General features: G+C 36.6%; 1 protein-coding gene across 50 annotated transcripts in view; it reads right to left on the reverse strand.

Moving 5' to 3' along the window:
- LOC129724351 (cell adhesion molecule Dscam2) overlaps positions 1-20,730 on the reverse strand; it is a 179,073-nt gene that overhangs the window by 113,410 nt on the left and 44,933 nt on the right. For 2 of the 50 annotated variants that reach the window (XM_055679138.1, XM_055679143.1), the window contains exon 5: positions 8,747-8,867. The exons of 46 other annotated variants lie outside the window; for them this stretch is intronic. In XM_055679138.1, the coding sequence (XP_055535113.1) occupies positions 8,747-8,867 (121 nt within the window). Of the gene's footprint in view, positions 1-8,746; positions 8,868-8,967; positions 9,089-12,692; positions 12,817-20,730 lie in introns of all 50 variants that reach the window. 2 more of the 50 variants (XM_055679139.1, XM_055679131.1) reach the window with 2 other exon arrangements.

A 20,730-nucleotide genomic window follows, 5' to 3' on the forward strand; every position in this document is an offset into this window, starting at 1 on the left:
AGGTTACATTTGTTCCCTGCAATTCTCTCTCAAACAGTTTTTCTGTACAATCAAAGGTTTTTGAGCTACAATGCTTTGAAATGATAACCTATGCCCAAATGCATGAGCCCTTGTAGCAAATTACTCTCGAGTCTAAAAAATTCCTCTACCTGTGAAAAATACACAGTTTTCTAAGCCAAGGACGTTTGCAAAGTTACATTAAAATAAAAAAAGGTCGATTGAATTTTTGCGAATTTCCAGATCATTTTGCATGGAAACGCTCGTCTTTTCAAATTAGTACCGTTTTGACTCAAACTTCAAACAGTCACAAACTCCGAACACTTCAAAATAAAAATGAAATCATCGTATGTCCTTCACCCAGTGATGTATAGCTCTTTACTGTAGGACTACTTCCAAGGAACCAGCAGGCGTTGAAAAAAGTGACAGTCAGTGTTCAGACGGTTTGCCTATCTATCCCTCAGTGATTACATTGAAGTGTTCGGAATTTGAATCAAAGCCGAGTTCTAAGTTCTCGTTAATTTCATAAACAAAACTTGTTTTAATCTATATAAATGGCATTTAATTACAACAAACATAAAATAACCAACATGTTAAACCTTTAGGAACGACGAGAAAATTAATTTTTCGTTGATTATTTAGTGCAAGAAGTTATATCATAGCTTAAGTGTTCGAAATTCGACGCAGTACGGTACTTTACAGTCACGAGTCACGACTACTGTTTCAAAAGGGTAACTGATTAATAATAAAGAAAAACGGACTGTTTGATTGAAATAGTGTCCTCGGCAAAGTTATAGGTAATAAAACTGCGGTCCTTTAAAAATATAGACACTGTAAGAAAAATTGTTTCTTTTACTAATTTTCCAAATTGTCACAAAACATTCCCGCGGGTGATGCCATACGACATCACCTGACATCTAAACTTTGGTTACAGTTTAAATGTTAAACCTAAAATTTGTACTGATAAAACTATTTAATACGGATAGAGAACAGATCGATGCTCAGCATACAATAGAGTTTGTGCCAATTATACATGTGGTTGCTGAATAATAACAGTTTGAGGGTTATTTTTGGAGGAAAAACTACTTTCTCTCCGCGGGAATAGGGTTAAATCCGGTATAGAACGTCTAGAGCAGGTTTCTGCAGCAGTTTTATGCAAAAACATGTCAAAGAAAACCACTGTCGAAGACGTTCAATACTCTATATCAAAAAGTATATTTTTTAATATATATTTTTTTTACAAATTGAAGACAGCGTCGTTCACTGCCTGTCAAAATTTGATGCAGATAGAACACAAGCCAAAATGGTTTGTTTGATTTGTATAATTTTAATGTTCTCAGCAAAGTTGCAGATAGTATTTTTATCGTTTAATATATAATAAAATGTTTTTTCTTATTTTACCCGCACGAAATTTTGACAAGCAGTAGTAAACATTGTTATCTTCAATAAGTTTAAAGTATATTTAAAGAAACTTTTCGAGATGTTTAATGATTTTTGTCAATAAGGAAAATTTTGCATAGAAAAAAATGCTGTTGTGTATATATTTTTTCTTGAACCGTAACTTTATTACTTATACGTTGCCGAAGACACCTTTTGAATCAAACAAACCGTTTTTCTGATAAAGGATAAAGTTTGCAATAAAAAAAGAACAGAAAATGCCGATGTTTCATAGGTTTACTTTCACACGCACTGATGAAGCTACCAAGCAGCATCAATCATAGTAACCCACCTTCAACCGTGATAAAGAAAACTACTCTATTCAGAAGTGTGCCCGTTTAAAGGATGGTACCCAGCTGCATCGAAAACGCTCAGACCCTGAAGACCGAGAGCAAAGTCATCGCTGCGTGCGCTTGGCCGAAAAGTCGGGGCAACCGACCAAACAGTGAAAAAGTACCTGGCAAACATAGACATACATGTTAGGAAGTAGCAGGCAATGACGCAGCGGCAGCGGCTGAATAAGATGATCAAGTCGTTTTTTTTCCGGTGAATCGCGACGTGGCAATGGTAATGGACGACGAGACCTATTTTTCCCTGGTTGGCAACGATTGGTAGGGCACTTCGTATTTTACTTCCCCCACGAAGGAAGTGAGCACCGAGGAGAAGTTTAATTCACATATCAAATCCCCCAATAAGGTACTGCTGTAACTGACAATCAGCGAGAAGGGGATGTCAAAGTCACTCTTCTTCCGAATAGCCGTGAACCGGAAAATACATAGGACGAAGTGCCTGCCGGAAGTTGCGTCGTTCATCGAGAAATACCATAAGAGTGAAAACGCGGTGTTCTGGCCAGATCTGGCGTCGACCCACTACTCTAACCGATCGTTGAAGGAGGGGGAGCGGAATAATATTGATGTACCATCGAGAATTTCTGGGCAAAGCTGAAACATAAGATCTAATTTTGTCGCGAAAATTGCACCTACACGCATGTTTTCATCCGCCATGGCGAATGTTTTGGTTTGTTGCCAGAAGGCCGCTTGCAAGGGCGCAGATTTTTTTTTTGCAAATAAGCTAATATAATTATGTACCTTCCATGGGAAATTTATCAAACTAATATAATATGTACCTTCCATGGGAAATTTATTAAACTAAATTATCAGCCTTAGTTTCTTTATCACCATCCGAAAAAAGTAATTTTTGATGCAAACGTAACACTTTTGGCTAACAGTAAAGACAATTTCGAACTCGTTTAAAAACAATTGTAATGCCAGTTTGTGACTGATAACTGTGAGTTCTCACTTCGACTGATTTTTTTCCTGCAAGAATTTGAAAATGTCCAAAATTGAATTACCTGATACTCCCCGAAATATAACATTATTTACAAAAAGTGCAAAGTAGATGAACGCAACTCTGAAATCTCAACGAAAAACTATTAAATCGGATATGAAACCACTAGAGGTCCCGCACAACAACCTTTTATGATGAATAAAATCCGATTTAGCACTGAAAAGCCACTTAAAAAATAATCACGTATGGCTTAAAAAAAATTTTCTGAAAGTTTTCCAGTTTTCCTTGATATTCCCTGGTCGAAAAATGTGTTCTTTGACATTCGCATGTATTCCCTAGGATTCCTCACATTGGAATCGTGAAGCGTCCTTGATAAGAAATCCTGAAAAAGAATCCTCAAGACTGCCCTGTCTATGGGATTAGGATTCTTGAATGAGAATCGTGTAGTGAGAATCCTTCGGATTCCCTAGGATTCCTCACATTGAAATCGTGAAGCATCCTCGATGAGGAATTCTGAAAAAGGAATTTTCAGGAATGCCCTGTCTATGGGATTAGGATTCTTGAATGAGAATCGTGAAAAGAGAATTTTTCGGATTCCCTAGGATTCCTCACATTGGAATCGTGAAGCATTCTTGATGAGGAATTCTGAAAAAGCAATCCTCAGGAATGCCCTGTCTATGGGTCTAGGATTCTTGAATGAGAATCGTGTTAGGAGAATTCTTAGGATACGAAACCTTTCACTTTAACCGTCATTAATGGTTCAAAGTTCTAAAAATTACTTCCACAGTGTATTTGCTAGGTTTTGAGTGTTTTGGTGATATGGCTTCAAAATGGTTTTTCCGGAATAGGTTCCAGAGGGGCTTCTATTGCCGGTAGAAACCTAAAATAAAACAAGATTGAATACCATCCAAGATGAGTATTTTCAGGACCGGGATGATGCGCCGAGACCGGAAAACGACCTCAGACGCCATTTTGAATTCGTCAATGGTGACTTCCGATGTCTAAAAAATAACAAAATCTGACCGAATACCTCCCAATATGAGTATTTCCGGATGCGTAATGATGCCCAGAGACCAGAAATCAACTCCAGACGCCATTTTTTAATTGAATATAGTAGCTTCCGGTTTCTGGAAAAAGGCCTAAAATGGCCGAATATCACCCGATATGGGTATTTCCGGAATCGGGAATCGAGTTCCAAAATGTCGTTTGGAGTCTATTTCTGGTCTCTGGGCATCATCTCGATTCCAAAATACTCATATTTGGAGGTATTCGGACAGATATGTATATTTTCCAAAATCCGGAAATCACCATTTCAGAATTAAAAATGGCGTCTGAGGTCGTTTTCCGGTCTAGGGGCATCATCCCGGTTCCGAATATACCAGTATTGGATGGTTATTGGTTCTTTGATTGTTTCTATGGCCACCAGAAGCCCATGTGGAATCTATTCCGGAAGGACCATTTCGAGGGCATATCACCAAAATACCCAAAATCATACAAATGACCTGTGGCAGTAATGTCATAACAATTTTTATAACATTGAACAAATAATTGTGAGATTCAGTTTCAATATTCATAAAATTCCTCAGTTTCGAAACATATCCCCGAAAACCGGATTTCCGGAACAGAGAAAATTCTTTCGGGGCACCGCTAACGCTAATTTGAAAGTACATAGCTTACTGAATCCTTTGGTGCTAAGACTGTCGAAACCAGATAGAAATTGCAAAAGTTACAGGAATTTTAAAAAATCAAGTCCTCTTTATTCACACCACTTTATCATTACATGAAAACTAATGTTATAAGAAGTTGCCTTCAATTGAGTTCTGATAGGGCACTGATTTTTATCACTATTGATTGAGGTAAACTACAAAATTTCGTCTTATAAAACCTAAAGAGCTACCCGGGTATCCCGTCTAGCATTTAACTCATAAAGTGAAAGGTTTCATATCCGGGCGTTTTCAATTCCGAGAATCCTTTATAGTGAATGCTTTCGAATCCGATGGATTCTCTTTTTACGATTCTCATTCAAGAATCGTAGTCCCATATACAGGGCATTCCTGAGGATTCTTTTTCAAGGATTTCAATGTGAGGAATCCTAGAGAACCCTGAGGATTCTTTCATCAGGATTCTTTTTTGCGGACGCTATGCGAATCTTATATGTTCGTCCGGATATATGTATGAATTTATTCTACCCGGGACGTAACCCGGGCGAACACACAGGTATCGCATAGCGTCCGCGATAAAGAATCCTCAATAATGTCTTGTCTATGGGACTAGAGTTCTTGAATGAGAATCATGTTATGAGAATTCTTCGGATACGAAACCTTTAACTTTAACCGTTTTGTGCTCAACGGGGTTCCCGGGTACCGACAAATTAAATTTTTTGTATCTTTTGCAATTTTCAACACCAAAAGATACAGTAACTTTCTTTTTTCATTTCATCTTTTTTCAGCGGTTTTCCGAAAGAATTTTCTCTTTTTTTGAAGGTCCGTTTTCCGGAAACTGAGGAATTTCATGAATATTTGAACAAAATGTAACAATTGTGCAATTCCACGAAAAAACGGCCGACAATTTCATCGATTATTTTTTATTCGGCTGAAACTAGACGTTTATATGAAAAAAAAAGCCATTTTACGCTATTTTTTTTTTTTTTTTTTGAAACTCGACTTATTTTTGAGAAGCTATTGAAGAGGCTATGTAATGAAGGTATTGATGATTACAAATATTTTAGAGCCATAACAATTTCTGACTCCATCGTCAAAGTTGTACATAACAATTTTGTCTTTCCGAAAATAAATATACACTCTGAAATTTTTTTTTGTTTTAAGGAAAAAGTTAAAAGACAAATTAAAAAAATAATTATCTGAAAAAGCTCATTTTTTAAAAATCTTATTTTTATGAAAACTACGAAAGATTAGTTGAACATTGATGACTGTCCGATCATGGAAAAATTTGAAAAAAAGTATCTTAAAAAAATATTTTTTAAACTATTTTTTACGAAGTATAGAATAGTAGAATAGAATTAGATATTGAGTATAGGCAATATTTCCATTTAATTCTACTAGTACTACAAAAAATCGAATACCGCTGAAATCGTTCGCAGATACATATTTCGGTTATTACTCATAACCATCATCAGTGCTTATGTGGACTGCTGAAAAAGAATCTTTTTAAGAGAAAAATTTTCATTTGTTCCCCATCAGTTACACGATTGTTTGGTCAATATTAATTCCAGACATAGGTTTTGTATACTTCCAAAGTAGATTTAACAAGTTACAGGATTAAATTGGGAAGTAGAACACTCTGAGAAAGAAATAACTAAGTTCTTTATTTCCTCAATCAGATCCACCGTTTTCTCGTGATGAGTATAATATTCTTTATGATGTTGGTTAGATTCTTCAATTTCATCTGGAAAAGAGATAGACACATTACGACACGTTTTCCTCAGTGTTATGCTATACACTCAATTTTTTTAAGCTGGGAATACATATCTCGTAAAAAACCACGTTAAATACACGGAAATCAATTCTGCGTTGAAAAACCGCGTCAATTCGAAATCCTGCGTAAGAAACATGGTTGATTCGAAAATGCGCCTAAAAATACGCGTTCATTCAAAATACCGCGTAAAAATATCCTCGTAAAAAACCGCGTAAAAATATCCTGTCCGGATCGCAGAGACGATTCATCTCACGATTCTGTCGCCGAGTCGCCGAGATTCCTACATTTTGATTCTTGAGGTTTTCCATAAGGGATTCGAACAGATTCTGTCCATATCGCAGAAACGATTTTTCTCATAATTCATTTGGATTCTGTAGAATTTTTGAGAAGGTTTCCCATATGCGATTCGGATAGATTCTGTCCGTATCGCAGAAACGATTCCTCTCACGATACGTTTGGATTTTTGAGGATTCTTGAAAAGGTTTCCCGTGTGCGATTAGAACAGATTCTGTACGTATCGCAGAAACGATTCCTCTCACGATTCCGTCACCGAGTTATAGGAATCCTGGGAATTCTTACTCAGGATTCTCAGTGTGTTAGTTAGGGTATCCTGGTTTTCTCGGTTTTCAACACCCAACTATTGAACGGATTTATAATTTTGTTTTTGTTTTATTATTTTAAAGTTTTTTAGTCGAATAAAAAGCGTTTTTTTCCTTATAATTGAATAGCAGGATTAAATAGCGATAAAAAGGCGATTGAAAAAGCACGAAGGTAATGGGTAATATTTAAAAAAATATTAACTAAGAATTACTAAGAATTATTCATTGGGCAAATAATTTAGAAGCTTATGCATACTTTATCAAATTTTCTACATAAGAAGGAGAGAATAAAGGTCCAGTTTTACTCCCCTATAGAACTGAGTAAAGTTATTCCAAGTAAAGTTTGGTAATGTTGAACAAACAATGCACATTTTTTAACTATGCAAAAAAAAAAAATTACGAGACACAGAAGCAATAGATACCTGGTAATCGGAACTGGAAACGCCTGTGCTTGACAAAACAGTGCCAGACTGGCGTTGTTCGGTTTCACGAAGGACAATGTTTTGGAGTCGAAATTAAAGGTTGGCGCTTTAGAGCCAATAGGTTCTGGGGAAAAACAATACGACCTCGCGAGCGTGAATAACGTTACCAATGCGAACCTTTGCCTGAATGAGCGAGTCTAGGGGTTTACGAAAACTTGAAAGCTATTTTACCTCGTTATCGGAACCGGAAAAGCCTGTGCCTGACAGAACAACGCCAAGCTAGTATTGCTCGGCTTAACGAATGACAGCGTTTTGTAGTCGAAGTTAAACGTTGGAGGTTTCGAGCCGATGGGTTCTTAAAGAAGGTACTTATTAAAATAAGAATTAGGTCGAAGGTAACCTGGACGCTAGGATAGGCATTCTAAAGTGCGTGTAATACCTTATTAACGGAACTGGGAATGCCTGCGCCTGACAGAACAAGGCGAGACTGTGATTGCTCTGCTTAACGTAGGTGCTACTGCGGGCGTCATTGGAAAAAGTTGGTGCTTTCGATCCAATCGGTTCTATCGTATGAAACAAAACGAAGAAAATCTAGTACTGTATTTATCTAAGTACGGAAATGCTTTGCCTCAAAGGTGGGAAACCGGAGGGTACCTTGTGATCGGAACGGGGAAAGCCTGTGCCTGGCAGAACAAGGCCAAGCTGGTATTGCTCTGCTTGACGTACGTGATGCTTCTCGCATCGGACGGGAATGTCGGTGGTTTCGATCCAATCGGTTCTGGAAAATGGCCAATTTATCGGACTGCCAACAATTTGACTAATTGCCTGAATTGGAAGGTACGACCTTGTGAAGTTTTTCAATTTTCTTAAAGCTTCTGTCGTGTAATCGAGAGGCTTACCTAGTGATTGGAACTGGGAATGCCTGAGCCTGACAAAAGAGTGCCAAACTGGTGCTACTGGCCTTCGTGTAAGATCTACTGTTTTCGTCCGACGGAAATGTAGGTGCTTTCGATCCAATAGGTTCTAGGAGAATATAACCAAGCTCTCAGCTTTATTGAGACTTAACTAAAGTTGCCTAAATTATTGAGAAAGGGTACCTGACTTGCTTTACCTGTAAATGGGTACGGGAAATGCCTGCGCATTGCAAAGTAGCGTTACATGTGACGCTAGATCACAGCTAACGACAAACTGGGAAGCTGCGTTGTTGAAGGCAGGAGCCTTCGATCCAATGGGCTCTAGAATGAATCGTAGCGAGACAGACTTTTACAAAGCAGGAGGGCTACTGAATTTTGAATGCTGAGAGATTAGGGCACCCGGAGTTAAACCAAAAAAAATCTCACTGTACCTGAATATGGCTACGGGATATGCCTGAGCCTGACAGAGTAACGCAACGCTACTGTTGACGCCGGTATCCACGTAATTCATCGAATTGGTTGCGAAGGATGGCGCTTTACTACCGATTGGTTCTGTGCACACAATGATTGATATTTGTAAATTGACAAATCGCTTACAACATACTGCCTGAACGGTTGAGCTGAGTCCTGGTGCTGAAACTAAACTTCAACTTACTTGAAAACTGGAACGGGGTAAGCCTGAGCCTGACAGAGCAGAGCAATACTCGAATTTCTAGCCGTATCCAAAAAGGTCATGATGTTGGATCCGAATGAAGGAGCTTTACTACCGATTGGTTCTGATACGAAATGATAATCTTGTTTTACAAAATTGTTTCACTAAAAGTGCCTGATGTGGGGAATGGGATACCACTTGCAAAGCCTCTCCTATCCACTTACTTGAAGATCGGAACAGGAAATGCCTGTGCTGGACAGAGAAGAGCAAATGTTCCATCTACGGCACTCCTAACAAAAGCCATTGAATCCGAAGAAAACGAAGGCGACTTGCTGCCGATTGGTTCTGCGGATGAGAATCAGGTTAATTCGACGCTGGAAACAATGCTACTAAACAAACAACCTGAACGTTGGCTAGTGATGGCTAAACCTTCTGAAACCGTGTAGATAAGGTAGGAAACCAATTATAACCGATCTAAACATACCTGAAAACAGGTGTTGGATAACCCTGAGCTTGGCACAGCAGAGCAATGCTACTGCGAAGAGGAGTTACCATTATAGTGATCACCGTCGTGGCAAAAGAGGGTGCTTTACTACCGATAGGTTCTGGAATACAAACGAGTTGTACGTTGGTATCTGATGTAACAGATGCTCAAGCCTGATTGTTGTTTAGAGTAGGGCATCCTGAAGTTGCTTGTTCTAACAAATTGGTTTTGGAGGATCAATGACATTTCATCTTCAACAGCACCGGAGGGCTTTAGAAACTCTACAAGTAACAATACTCAAGGTGTAAAACCTTGTTTATGAAATAAGGTTTTGTTCATAGAAATTAACGTCTTGTGTTTCAAATGTGTCATAGAGATCTGGTTGTTTTTTGCTTGCACAGAACTCAGGTCTAGTCTCTGGACGGAGTTCTGGCTCATTATCATATGTCTGGCAAACTTTCTTTGACAAGTTTTGTCAAAGTCTATGAAAATTCAGATTGCTCCAGCGCAATAACAACCTTGCTTCTCTTAAAAGCAACCGTCTTCGAGATATTTCAAGCTTAGTAAGCTACAAGATACTTTCTTCTGATGGTTTTCAGAGACAATCCTTCAAGGTCGAATTGTTACCTAAACCATTTTCAATGATCATTTAAAAAATGGTCCTCAATACGGTCAAAGCGTATTTGAAAACGTTTGTTGATTTTTGACTGACTTTAGAAAGAAAAATTATACCTATATGAAAATTCAATAAAATACGCTGCAAACTGAGAGGTCTGGAAACCTCTGGATAAACACGAAAAATGGTGTAAAATAAGCTCAAAATCATTCCAAATCGTCTGGAAATACGCGAAAATTTAATCGACCATTTTTGATTTGAATTGAACTTTGCACACGTATTTGGCTTAGCAAACTAAGCATTTTTCACAGGTGAAGAGATTTTTTACACCCATGAGTTACATTCTAAAAGGGTGTATGCCTTTTGGCATAGGTTTTATTCGAAGCATTGTAGCCCAGAAACCGTTGGTTGTATAGAAAAACTGTCTGAGTATGAGTTGTAGGGAATTAAAGATGCACCATAAAAAAAAATACACTGTACAAAAAATATTTTTGATTAAAAAAAAAAAATTAAAATAAACATTAAATTTCAATTTAAAAAAAAAGATTTGAATTTTTTTTTTATTTTTTTTTTAAAGAAACTTGACGTTAATACGCAACTTTAAAAAAAAAGTCAGGATGGAGAAATGAAAAATAATTTTTTTATGGTAGATTAATTTTTTTATGAAAATTCTAATTCAAACATTTTTCAGAATATTTGTATTCTGATGATTTTAAAAGATGCAGAGAGTCATTTTGAATCAAAAACCTTTTAGTAGTAAACATTTTAAAGGCATTAGTTTTCGAGTTATTTCTAATTTAAGCTCGAAAAATTATAATAATTTAGGAAAATACCCGTTTTTCTTAATTTGTCCATGGTTCTCCAGCAAAAATCATACGTTCATTGGAATGCTTGATCAAAAATATACAGTTCATTCTTTGACAACAAAACGATTGGGCGAACGGTTCTCAAGAAAAGAGTTAAATGTTCTAAGTGATATAAATATATATGAGAATCAAATATTTATTTTCGAGTTTTATTATATTAGGAACATATTTTTTATGACATAGATACTTCACATAACTAGTTTAACCTTATATTTTATATACATCATAAGTAAATGATTCGTCATCTTTTGAAAACAGCTTCGTTTGTATCTTATTTTCTGAAATCGGAACAAAAGAGTAATACTTTTGTGTGGCAGCTATTATTATAGATTTTTTGAAAATATTGCTCCATTCTGTTACTCCTTGTTCATATTCTTCATATGATACCCAACTAACTGACATTTTTGATGAATTATTATTACTTTTCTGATTAGACCAATCATATAATTCTTTTGCGCTTGTAATGGGATGTTCATGTTCTTTAGCTAAACTTGCATTTACTGCCATTCGTTTTAATATGCCACCAATTGCATCGCATGGGCCTTTAACATGAGAAGTCGCAAAAAAATGGCACTCTGCATCGACGTTATATTTTGTTTTGAACTTGCAAAGACGAAGTTTTTTCTTTTTTTATATTGTGAGGCAGCTCCATCAGACATTAATATCGCTTTTTTCAACTCTATTTTTGTTTTCAAAAAACTCATTAATTTGGCAATGAAGACCTGAACCGCAACAGTATCATGATGGAGTACTTCCGATATTATGATGAAGCTGATATTCTTAAGTGTTCCAGATTCTGAATAGTAAACAACGAAGGGATGAATGGTGGCTTGACTATCATTCCAATAACTACACGAATCACAAATTGATAAAGACGTATTAAAATTATACGTTTAATATTTTTAATTTTGTAATAACGTTTTCGTTTAATTTGCGTAAGCTTGATGAGCACTGATGATCAGGAAAGGGTTTACAGCATTTGGGCTTGGTGTATTCCATTTTCACTTTATTCATCTTCACAAAATGCAAACTGTTACTAACACATCTGAGTAGTGCAATCGTATTTATATACGAAAACAGATATTATAGGTAACCCAGTAGTTATTGGTTGCGTACTTTACAAACAGTTTTTATTAGTAAACAAGTAGGTAGTGTTGCACGACAAACATATTTTTTCATAAAACATTCGGCAAGGGGGAACGTGTAGGTAGGCTAAGGTTTAGCGCTTGAGTTATTTATCCAATCGTTTTGTTGTCAAAGAATGAATTGTATATTTTTGATCAAGCATTCCAGTGAACGTATGGTTTTTGCTGGAGAACCATGTTAAGAAAAACGTGTATTTTCCGAAATATTAATAATTTTTCGAGCTTAAATTAAAAATAACTCGAAAACCAATGCCTTTAGAATGTTTATTACCGAGAGCTTTTTGATTCAAAATGACTCTCTGCATCTTTTAAAATCATCAGAATACAAATATTTTGAAAAATGTTTGAATTAGAATTTTCATAAAAAAATTAATCTACCATAAAAAAATTATTTTTCATTTCTCCATCCTGGACTTTTCTTTTAAAGTTGCGTATTAACGTCAAGTTTCTTAAAAAAAAAGGTTAAAAATTCAAAAAAAATTTTGGTGATGTAGGAATAAATCCGTACCTAAAAATCGCAACCGGAAATGCTTGCGCCTGACAGGTAAGAGCTACAGTTGCGTTAAATCCAACTCGGAACACGGCAATAGCTTCCGATGAAAAGGAAGGTGCTTTACTTCCGATTGGTTCTGAAATAATAGTTATTTTTATATTTTGTTTGTTTAATATGTTAGTTTGAATTTTGGGATAGAGCGCTGTCATTGATTCTATTCCATTTATCTTATATTCGGTCGGTCTCATAGCTTTAAATTATTTATAGTAACTAACTGAAGGATTTCCGATTGCTGTTTTTCAACGAATATGTGAATTACAGTGAAATTCGATAACGTTTAGATACCTGAATATTGGTACAGGAAAAGCCTGGGCTTGGCAAGTTAAAGCTGTACTGGAGTTACTGTTCGTTCGAACCGCTACCATCATAGCATCGTTGGAAAAAGAAGGGGATTTACTGCCGATAGGCTCTGTAAATTGTTCGTAAAATAGAACGCATGAGTGATAACCTAGCAGACCATCTGGGATAGGGTAAGCGAAATGCGTGTCAGTGGAAAATTTTCATTCTTCCTTTTGTTCAAGAAAATCCGCATTTTGTCGGTGTTTTGGGGATGTTTGTGTGCAGTCGGAAAGAAAAAATCATCTCAGAACACTCCATATTAGATTTTTTTATTTCTGCAATGACTCTAACCGAACAAACATTGTTGGGAACAACAGTTCCCCCCTCCCCCAAAATTACCTGAAAGAAGCGACCGGATAGGATTGAGCAGGACAAAACAGAACTATACTGGTGTTGAGACGACGTTCCAGCCAGTTCTTTTTGCTGTCGATCGAAAGTACCGGTGGCTTAGCACCAATCGGTTCTGAAAGTGATTGAACAACGAGAGCTCCAGTGACTAAATCGTTTCATCAAAAATATACTTTCGCTAATCACAAACTGACTGAATGTTGTGCCGTTAAAGAAGCAAGCTTCGAATCTCACCTAAAACTCGGTGCCGGAAATCCCTGGGCCAAACATAGAAGCGCAATCGCCGTACTTGGATCGACAAAAATTGGTTTCTGCGTAAGCGAAGGTGTCTTCGGAGGTGTACTGGATATGGGCTCTAGAACGTAACCGATTGGAAGACCAGAAAACTTAGCTCTACCCGGAAGCAACAAAAGTTTAAACTACTAGCGCGAATGTTGGGATAGTGGATTAATGATTACTTGAACATAGGAACTGGAAACGATTGGGCGGGACAGAGCATGGTTACATGATCGTGTGAGCTGACTAAAAGCTTGCGGCTTTCGTCACCGGAAGTCAGTCGCGGTGCTACACTGCCGACAGGTTCTCAGAAAAAATAATTGTGATAACTCAAAAATTATAACAGGTTTATGTACCGTGAATGTTGGAACAAGTCTCAGTGATTTCTTTTTCTAACATGGCTATTGGACAGAAATCTGTTCGGACCCTCTCGCATAAATGCACATTTTGGACTAAAAAGACGGTTGGAAAAAAGTTGCAAAACTTCCTTGAACAAAAAATCACTAGAAGATTTTTTGTAACATTAAAACTTATTCCGCACTTCTTTGTAATTTTCTATTCCATTTCACAATTTTTTGGTTATTTACAAATTTTCGAGCTGTCCTTTATAAATCGAATTTTTCGAGTATGGCTCAATGCATTTTAGATAAACTAATGTCGTGAACGGATATGATAAAAAATAAAAATGGCCGAAAAAATAATAATTTGGCCTTCGACTAAAATTTTCAATTTTGAGCATTGAGCAACATTTATGTAACTACAGGAGCCCCATAGACTAAAACATATAAACGGGTTAAATTAATTTGTAACCATACAATTACCATGGATCAAAAGTAGAAGTTTATTTTTGTTAGGAGATGGTATATTTTTTGCCAACTAAATGGCATACAAATTATTCGAAATCATCAGCAAGTTAAGCAGGTAATTAATTCTGTTCACGAACAATTGCCAATATTTTTTTTTTTTTTGAAATTTGTCTTCGCGGAATTGAATACTTGAGGCCTAAGCTAACTGTTACATACCAAAACATCGATGAGATATGGTTTAATTTACTACACACACTTCTTTTTAATTTGCCTTACTCCTATAAGAAGGAGTTAAATTGGGTTTTTTGTCCAATGATAAGTTGAATTTTCATATTCTTTTTTCCAAAAGCATGAACACCTTTTTTCCTTCAATTAAACGAACTTTAGAATTAAAATTATTAAAGGGTTGGTCGTGAGGCTAAAAATGCAACATTTCTGAATATTTGAACTGTTTGATTAGCATTTCACTAGTTTTAGTTCAAGTATTTATGATTTTATAGCAAAAAAAAACTGAATCTGACGGTATTCCAGCCGTTATTCTGAAAAGATGTGCCATTGGCTCTGTGTGCTGTTGAGGATGCTATTTAAAACTCGCTATTGCAAGCGGTATTTCCTGACTGCTGGAAGAAGTCAGTTATGATCCCAATTTATTAAAATGGCAAAAGGCACAATGTAACGTATACGTACACTATCCGCTGGAATTATTTGAGACTCTCTTCGGCAACGTTTCACTTTGTGAGACATTTATCATGGCTTTCACTCAGGTAGACAAAACTAATTTGCTTTAGTTTAAATCGAATCGCATTTAAAACATAGAGAACGGGATATAAGTAGACACTATTTATACCGACCTAGAAGCAATGTTTGAACGGGTTGATCACAAAATTTTTCTGATCAAAATTAAACGTCTTGGAGCATCACACCATTTTACCAAATGTCTGAAAGCATACCTCGTCGACAGAACACTCTGGATAAAATAACACCGAGTAACTTCGTTAACTTGTCGGATGTGCCTCAAGGGAGCAAACTCGGACCACTCACTGCTTTTTTGATTTTTTTTTTCAATGATGTTTGAAACGTCATTCCACCAGGCTATAGAGAACTGCAACAATATCTGGATGATTTTTCTGACTGGTGTAATCGTAATCTGCTGATAAACAGTACTTCAAAATGTCACAAATTCTTTCCCGCGGAAAAAAATTCGTGTTCGTGTAGAGAAATTCTCGAAAGAGTATCGATGGTCAATAACTTAGGTGTACTGCTTGATTCCTACTACTAGCATATCATTGTGCACTCTAGCAAGGACCTCATTATGATTTCATTATGAGAATAGCCAAAGAGTTTACCAGTTCATTTAGCTTGCGATCGCATTCTGTTTCCTTAGTTAGTTGTTTTTTTTTTTTTTTTTTTTTGTGGGGAGCTCCGTAGTCGCAAGGTTACAGAGTCCGGCTTGGTAAGCGGGTGGTCGTGGGTTCGAATCTTAGTAGAGCCAGGCCATTTGGTTTCCAAAGTACTTTAGCATGGGTTTATTCTCAGGCTTCTCACCAAGTACCTTTCCTTCAACCTGAATTCTACAGTTCCTCTGTTGACTCTCCTTCTAACAAAAAAAAGTCCCTGTTATAATAAAACTGCAGAGTAGGCAGTGTGACTTTGCACTCGTATCCAAGTGAGTTTTAAAACTTGCTTGCACATTTATTTCCGGTTTGCACCCTAACCCTACTAAAAGTGCATTACACTTGATTTAGATTTGAGTTTGAATCCTGCATAACAACAATTGCATAAAGTTGCAGTTTGTTGCATTGTCCTTTGAAGGCGTAAATTCGATCTAAAAACAAACTTCATCGCGTCACATAATCGCCTGCATCGCGCACTGCATGCATTGCACGCATTTAAACTCAATAGATCAGAGTGTGCGGTGCGAAAAAAATCAAACTATCGAGAGGAAGCAGATTCAAGTTGGATTCAAATCTGGATAAGTGTTACTCAGTTCGACTTTGCACGAGTTCATGCCATCACTGTAAAACTGGTGTGAGTAACGTATAGTTCTCTCCAGGGAATTGTAATTAGGTGATATTGTCAGGAGGACAGAGGCTCGGTATAGTAAAGTAGTAGGCTTGAAACGGAAAGGTAAAACTTACACACAAGCACGGATATGAATGATAAGCGTATCACTTACTTCAATAGTGATACTGTCAATAATATGAAGTGCGGACTACCGAAAACACCTGGGCAATATCACAATAGATCTAATCTCTGGTCGCAGTGATGAGTCCACACAGAAAAAAATAGTTCTGTTTTGGAAACATAGGCTATAGTATGGAGTCCCTACACTAACATTTGGATTAAACGAATTGAATCAGTACAGGCTAAGTTTCTTTGCTATGCTATAAGATCACTCCCAGGGCATCATCCCGACCAGTCGCCACCATATGTTAATCGATGCCAATTACTTGGTTTTGACACATGATATTCACGAAATGTGCTCTATAGAAATTTGAGATCACGACACTTCCTGCGCCTACCTTTTTAACGTACTGAATAGAGCCATAAGGAACCCATCAGGGGAATGTGTAGGGTCTTTTATAATGTATTTGAATTGTTTGACTTCAATTAATCGAGTGTTATTTTAAAAAAAAGACTTAAGCGAATGTTATAATTTGTCAGCCTTAAGTTTAAAATTTACTATAGTAAATTTGTAAATCAAAAGATGCAGTTTTTACGCGCATTTGAGGTTTTCGCAAGGAATGCCTCAAATGGGCTTTTCCCCGCCCCTCTTTATAAAAACCAAAAGAGTCATACGAATAAATAAAAAAATAAAAAAAGCAAATTAACCTGCTTCAAATTTATAAAATGCGCAACTGAGTTATCGTTATTTGTCGATAGTTGGCACCAGCAGTGTTCTCGCTGAAATCGTCTCACTGGTGCCATGAAATAGCTTCACACTCTCTCTCTCTCCACCTTGAGTGCTCGTAATTTGTGAGTACCCCCTCGATGTTTGTTTCGCAAAAAGAAAGTTTGGTTTATTGCATCATTATACGTATGGGCAGTGCAAATTAGGCATTTAGATTTGTAGAGCAAAGCCTGGCGGCTGCATTGCCGTGATATGACAAAGTGACGTAAGGGCCATATTTTCGAAAATAAGTTTTTCGTTGTTCATTATTCGAATATCTATCTTTTGGTATTTTTCTTTTCGTTTTTACTTATTCGTACATTGCATAAAATCAAAAAAAAAAACAAGGTGACTCAGGCACCATCTCAAAACAAAAAGGACGTGAAATACATTCGTTTTTGAACCGTACTGAAAAACTGATTACTTGGATCTACGTCAGAATGTCATCTCACGGCAGTGCAGCATTCTTCGAATGGAAAATGTCAAACAATCAAAGGAACCCATAAATATTACTGTTGTTTGCCACATAAAGAGTACGTTCTGACAGTTAAACAGTATTTCGCGAGTTCCGATAGTGAAGGTAAAATTCTGATTTAAAAGATTAAAATATTCGCTTATTGTATTGCTTTTCTTATATAGACTGCTGCTTTCATCTAAGAATAATGCCAATAAATGCCAACTGCATTGTTTGATTGTCTGCTATGAAGGAGCAGCGAAGGGTGAGTCGGTGCATGAAGGTCAAGCTAGAACTAGGGAGTGATACCTCTTGAAACTTGTGAAGCAAACATCTGAGCCTGAAGCCCTTATCGAAGGATCTCGAAGGCGCCATAAGGAGTTCCCGTAACAGTTGCAAGGATGCTGTATATCCAGAGTTTTTTTCTGCAACTTGGAGCCGAATGGTTCTCGACAGAACGATGAGTATGATCGATTAGGATGAGTATTGAATGAAAGGATCTGGATGGTATTATGGCTGGTGAGAGCGTTCTTTTTTTAGTTCAGTTTTTCACCTCAATTATGTTTAATATTAATGCATTGCAGCAACTGGATTCCTGCAGATCTGTATCGCGTGATTTGTGGAATTTATTAATACCGGTATTCAGGTAGGCAGATGACGGGTTAAACCATTGGAAAACCAAGGCAAACTCGACAAGAATCGTCAGTTTATTATTCGGCTTTGTTTGTACATGTGTTCAGCATTATACATCCATGCACGAGACTAAAACAAGTTTTCGATCACATTGCCTGCCACGGCAAATCCTGATATTAACTTATTTTACTTACTAAAACAAAGATCGGGTTTCAACGCGTAGTAGGCTTTTTATTTTTCATATACAAATTTTTGTTCCACGTAACTTTCAGAGAGCGAGTAACGGCGCTATAACCATAAGATAAAAACGCTAGGACTAGAGTTAGTACTCAAGTTCCAATTTTAACAGTTAAAGCGAGTAAAGACGCTACATTTTTGGTTTCGAAACCCGAACATAAAAAGGAAATACCTATGTTCCATCCCAGGAGATTGGTCAACAAAGAAGTGTACTTTCTTAGCTTTATCACTCCCAACGAAATAGATATATAACTTCTTACATACGGATCGGTTGGTACGGATTGTCCCCGTTCTTAGATTATATTTTATCATATTGCGCTACTTAGTAGGCCTGGCCGTTGACAAGAAAAATGTATGTAAATAATTTTTTTTAAAATGGTGGATATCATTTTCCAGGATCCTTTCAAGTACTGGCTTTGTTAGTGTAGACTAGACTAGACTATAGACTGCTGATTTCATCTAATCAAATACCATCAGTTTATAGTATGAACCAAGGCTATTCTAAGGAATCTGAAGAGGATTAGCTTGATACGTATGCCAGTGCATTTATCAAAATTAAATCAACTTTTTTTTTATCTTTCGTTAATTCTTATCGACGAAAAATATACGTATGCTACCTAGCGAAATTCAGACAAATTGATTAAAGGCCACTCAGAAACAACGGTGCGTGTGTTCACTTGCGGAATTAGTTTTTTCGGGGTAGCTACACGAGGACTGCACTTTTGCCTTGTACGTGTTTTTTTCACCTTCCGGACTACACCAAAACTATACTTTTTCTGTCTCGGGCTAAACATATGTCGCACTTCTGCGCAAAAGCTATTGAAGCGAGTAGCAAATACACCAAAGAAAATTTTACTACAAAATTTTATAAAACGATATTTTTTTTCAACATCCGCATCATATCTCTTGATGCATGATGCGGAATCGGAAGCAGATATAGATTTTCATGCTGATGTTCCGCATTCAAGGTTGCTGATGCGAGTATATTGCGTTGTTTAGATATTGGCCATGTGGCATGCGCAGAACTGTTCGAAACTCAATGAATCAAAAAAACGTAAGAACTATCATTTTTGTTTAGAACGACGTGTTGGTTGTAGAGGGTTTAATGACAAATTCAAGAAAAATACTACAAGGTATACAGCCCTAGGGTTGTATGAAATGGTGACGTGGGACTGAACACTGTAATAAGGGGATTTTTTGTTACAAAATATACAGAGTCTGCAGACAGAATCAATGTGTTTGCTCAGCGACTGTACGTATTTTTATTTTCAGCCTCCCCCGGAAATCAACTTTTGAAATATATTCAACAACACTCGAAAGAATAACCTTTATATTTGGCGATATTGTGCCTGTAGTATTTTTTTGTGCAAACAACATGTATATGACAATGCACAAGCATATCGTGCTTGTTGAAGAAGCACCAAGAATTTCTCGTAATGCGTCAAAGTGAGAATTAACTCTCTATCCTCAAAAACCAAATCCAATAATACGTTATAATAATGAATGGTTTTGTCTTATTTAACTCTAACTAAATCAAATTTATAGTATGGATCTTACTATCAAAATAATATGGAAGCCCTTACAAAGGTTCATCAATTGGCAAACATAAGAAAATATTTTAAACGAAATTATTAACAAGTTCCAGTAAAAAATCGTAGCAATCCACAATTACATTTTTATTTTTGCTTGACAATTTTTTCATTTGCCTACAACTACATTCGCTGTATTACGAAGACAGGAAATATACGTTTATTATGGTAAAGCATAGAATAATAATACATCATCTAACAATTTTGAAATGTAAAAAGAGATTCTGTACGAATCTTACTAAATAAACAAAAAAATCACAAGCATTCGCAGGCTCTTACTCTTCTATAAATGTATATATTTAGGAATTTACTCTTTCGATACTATCCGGTCACGATTATTTAGTGAATATCGAGGATAAAATTAAATAAATATCCGTTGCAAAAATTTTCAATTTTTGTTAAGTAATTTATGGTAATCATATTTATGAGATAAATCAACAGCAGCATTGCAGTTTTTCCTCAATTGCATACGAATAGAAATGTACCAACAAAAGTGTACCACTGCAATACGAAAAGTACCGCTGCAGTACGAATAGAAGTGTACCGCTGAAATGTACGAATAGAAGAGTACCACTGCAATCATAGACGACAAGAGACCTGCGGTTCTATACTCCACTGGTACTGTTGCTTTTACCGGCATGTTTTCTTTCAAGACATCAGTTTTTATTAGGTTCTTTAGTACCTAACACGCAGGTTTAGAAATTGTTCAAGTATGGGTATTGTTTCAAACTTTTAGGAAAACTTTTACCTT

The sequence above is a fragment of the Wyeomyia smithii genome, chromosome 2 (assembly GCF_029784165.1).
Source record: "Wyeomyia smithii strain HCP4-BCI-WySm-NY-G18 chromosome 2, ASM2978416v1, whole genome shotgun sequence".
Lineage (NCBI taxonomy): Eukaryota > Metazoa > Arthropoda > Insecta > Diptera > Culicidae > Wyeomyia > Wyeomyia smithii.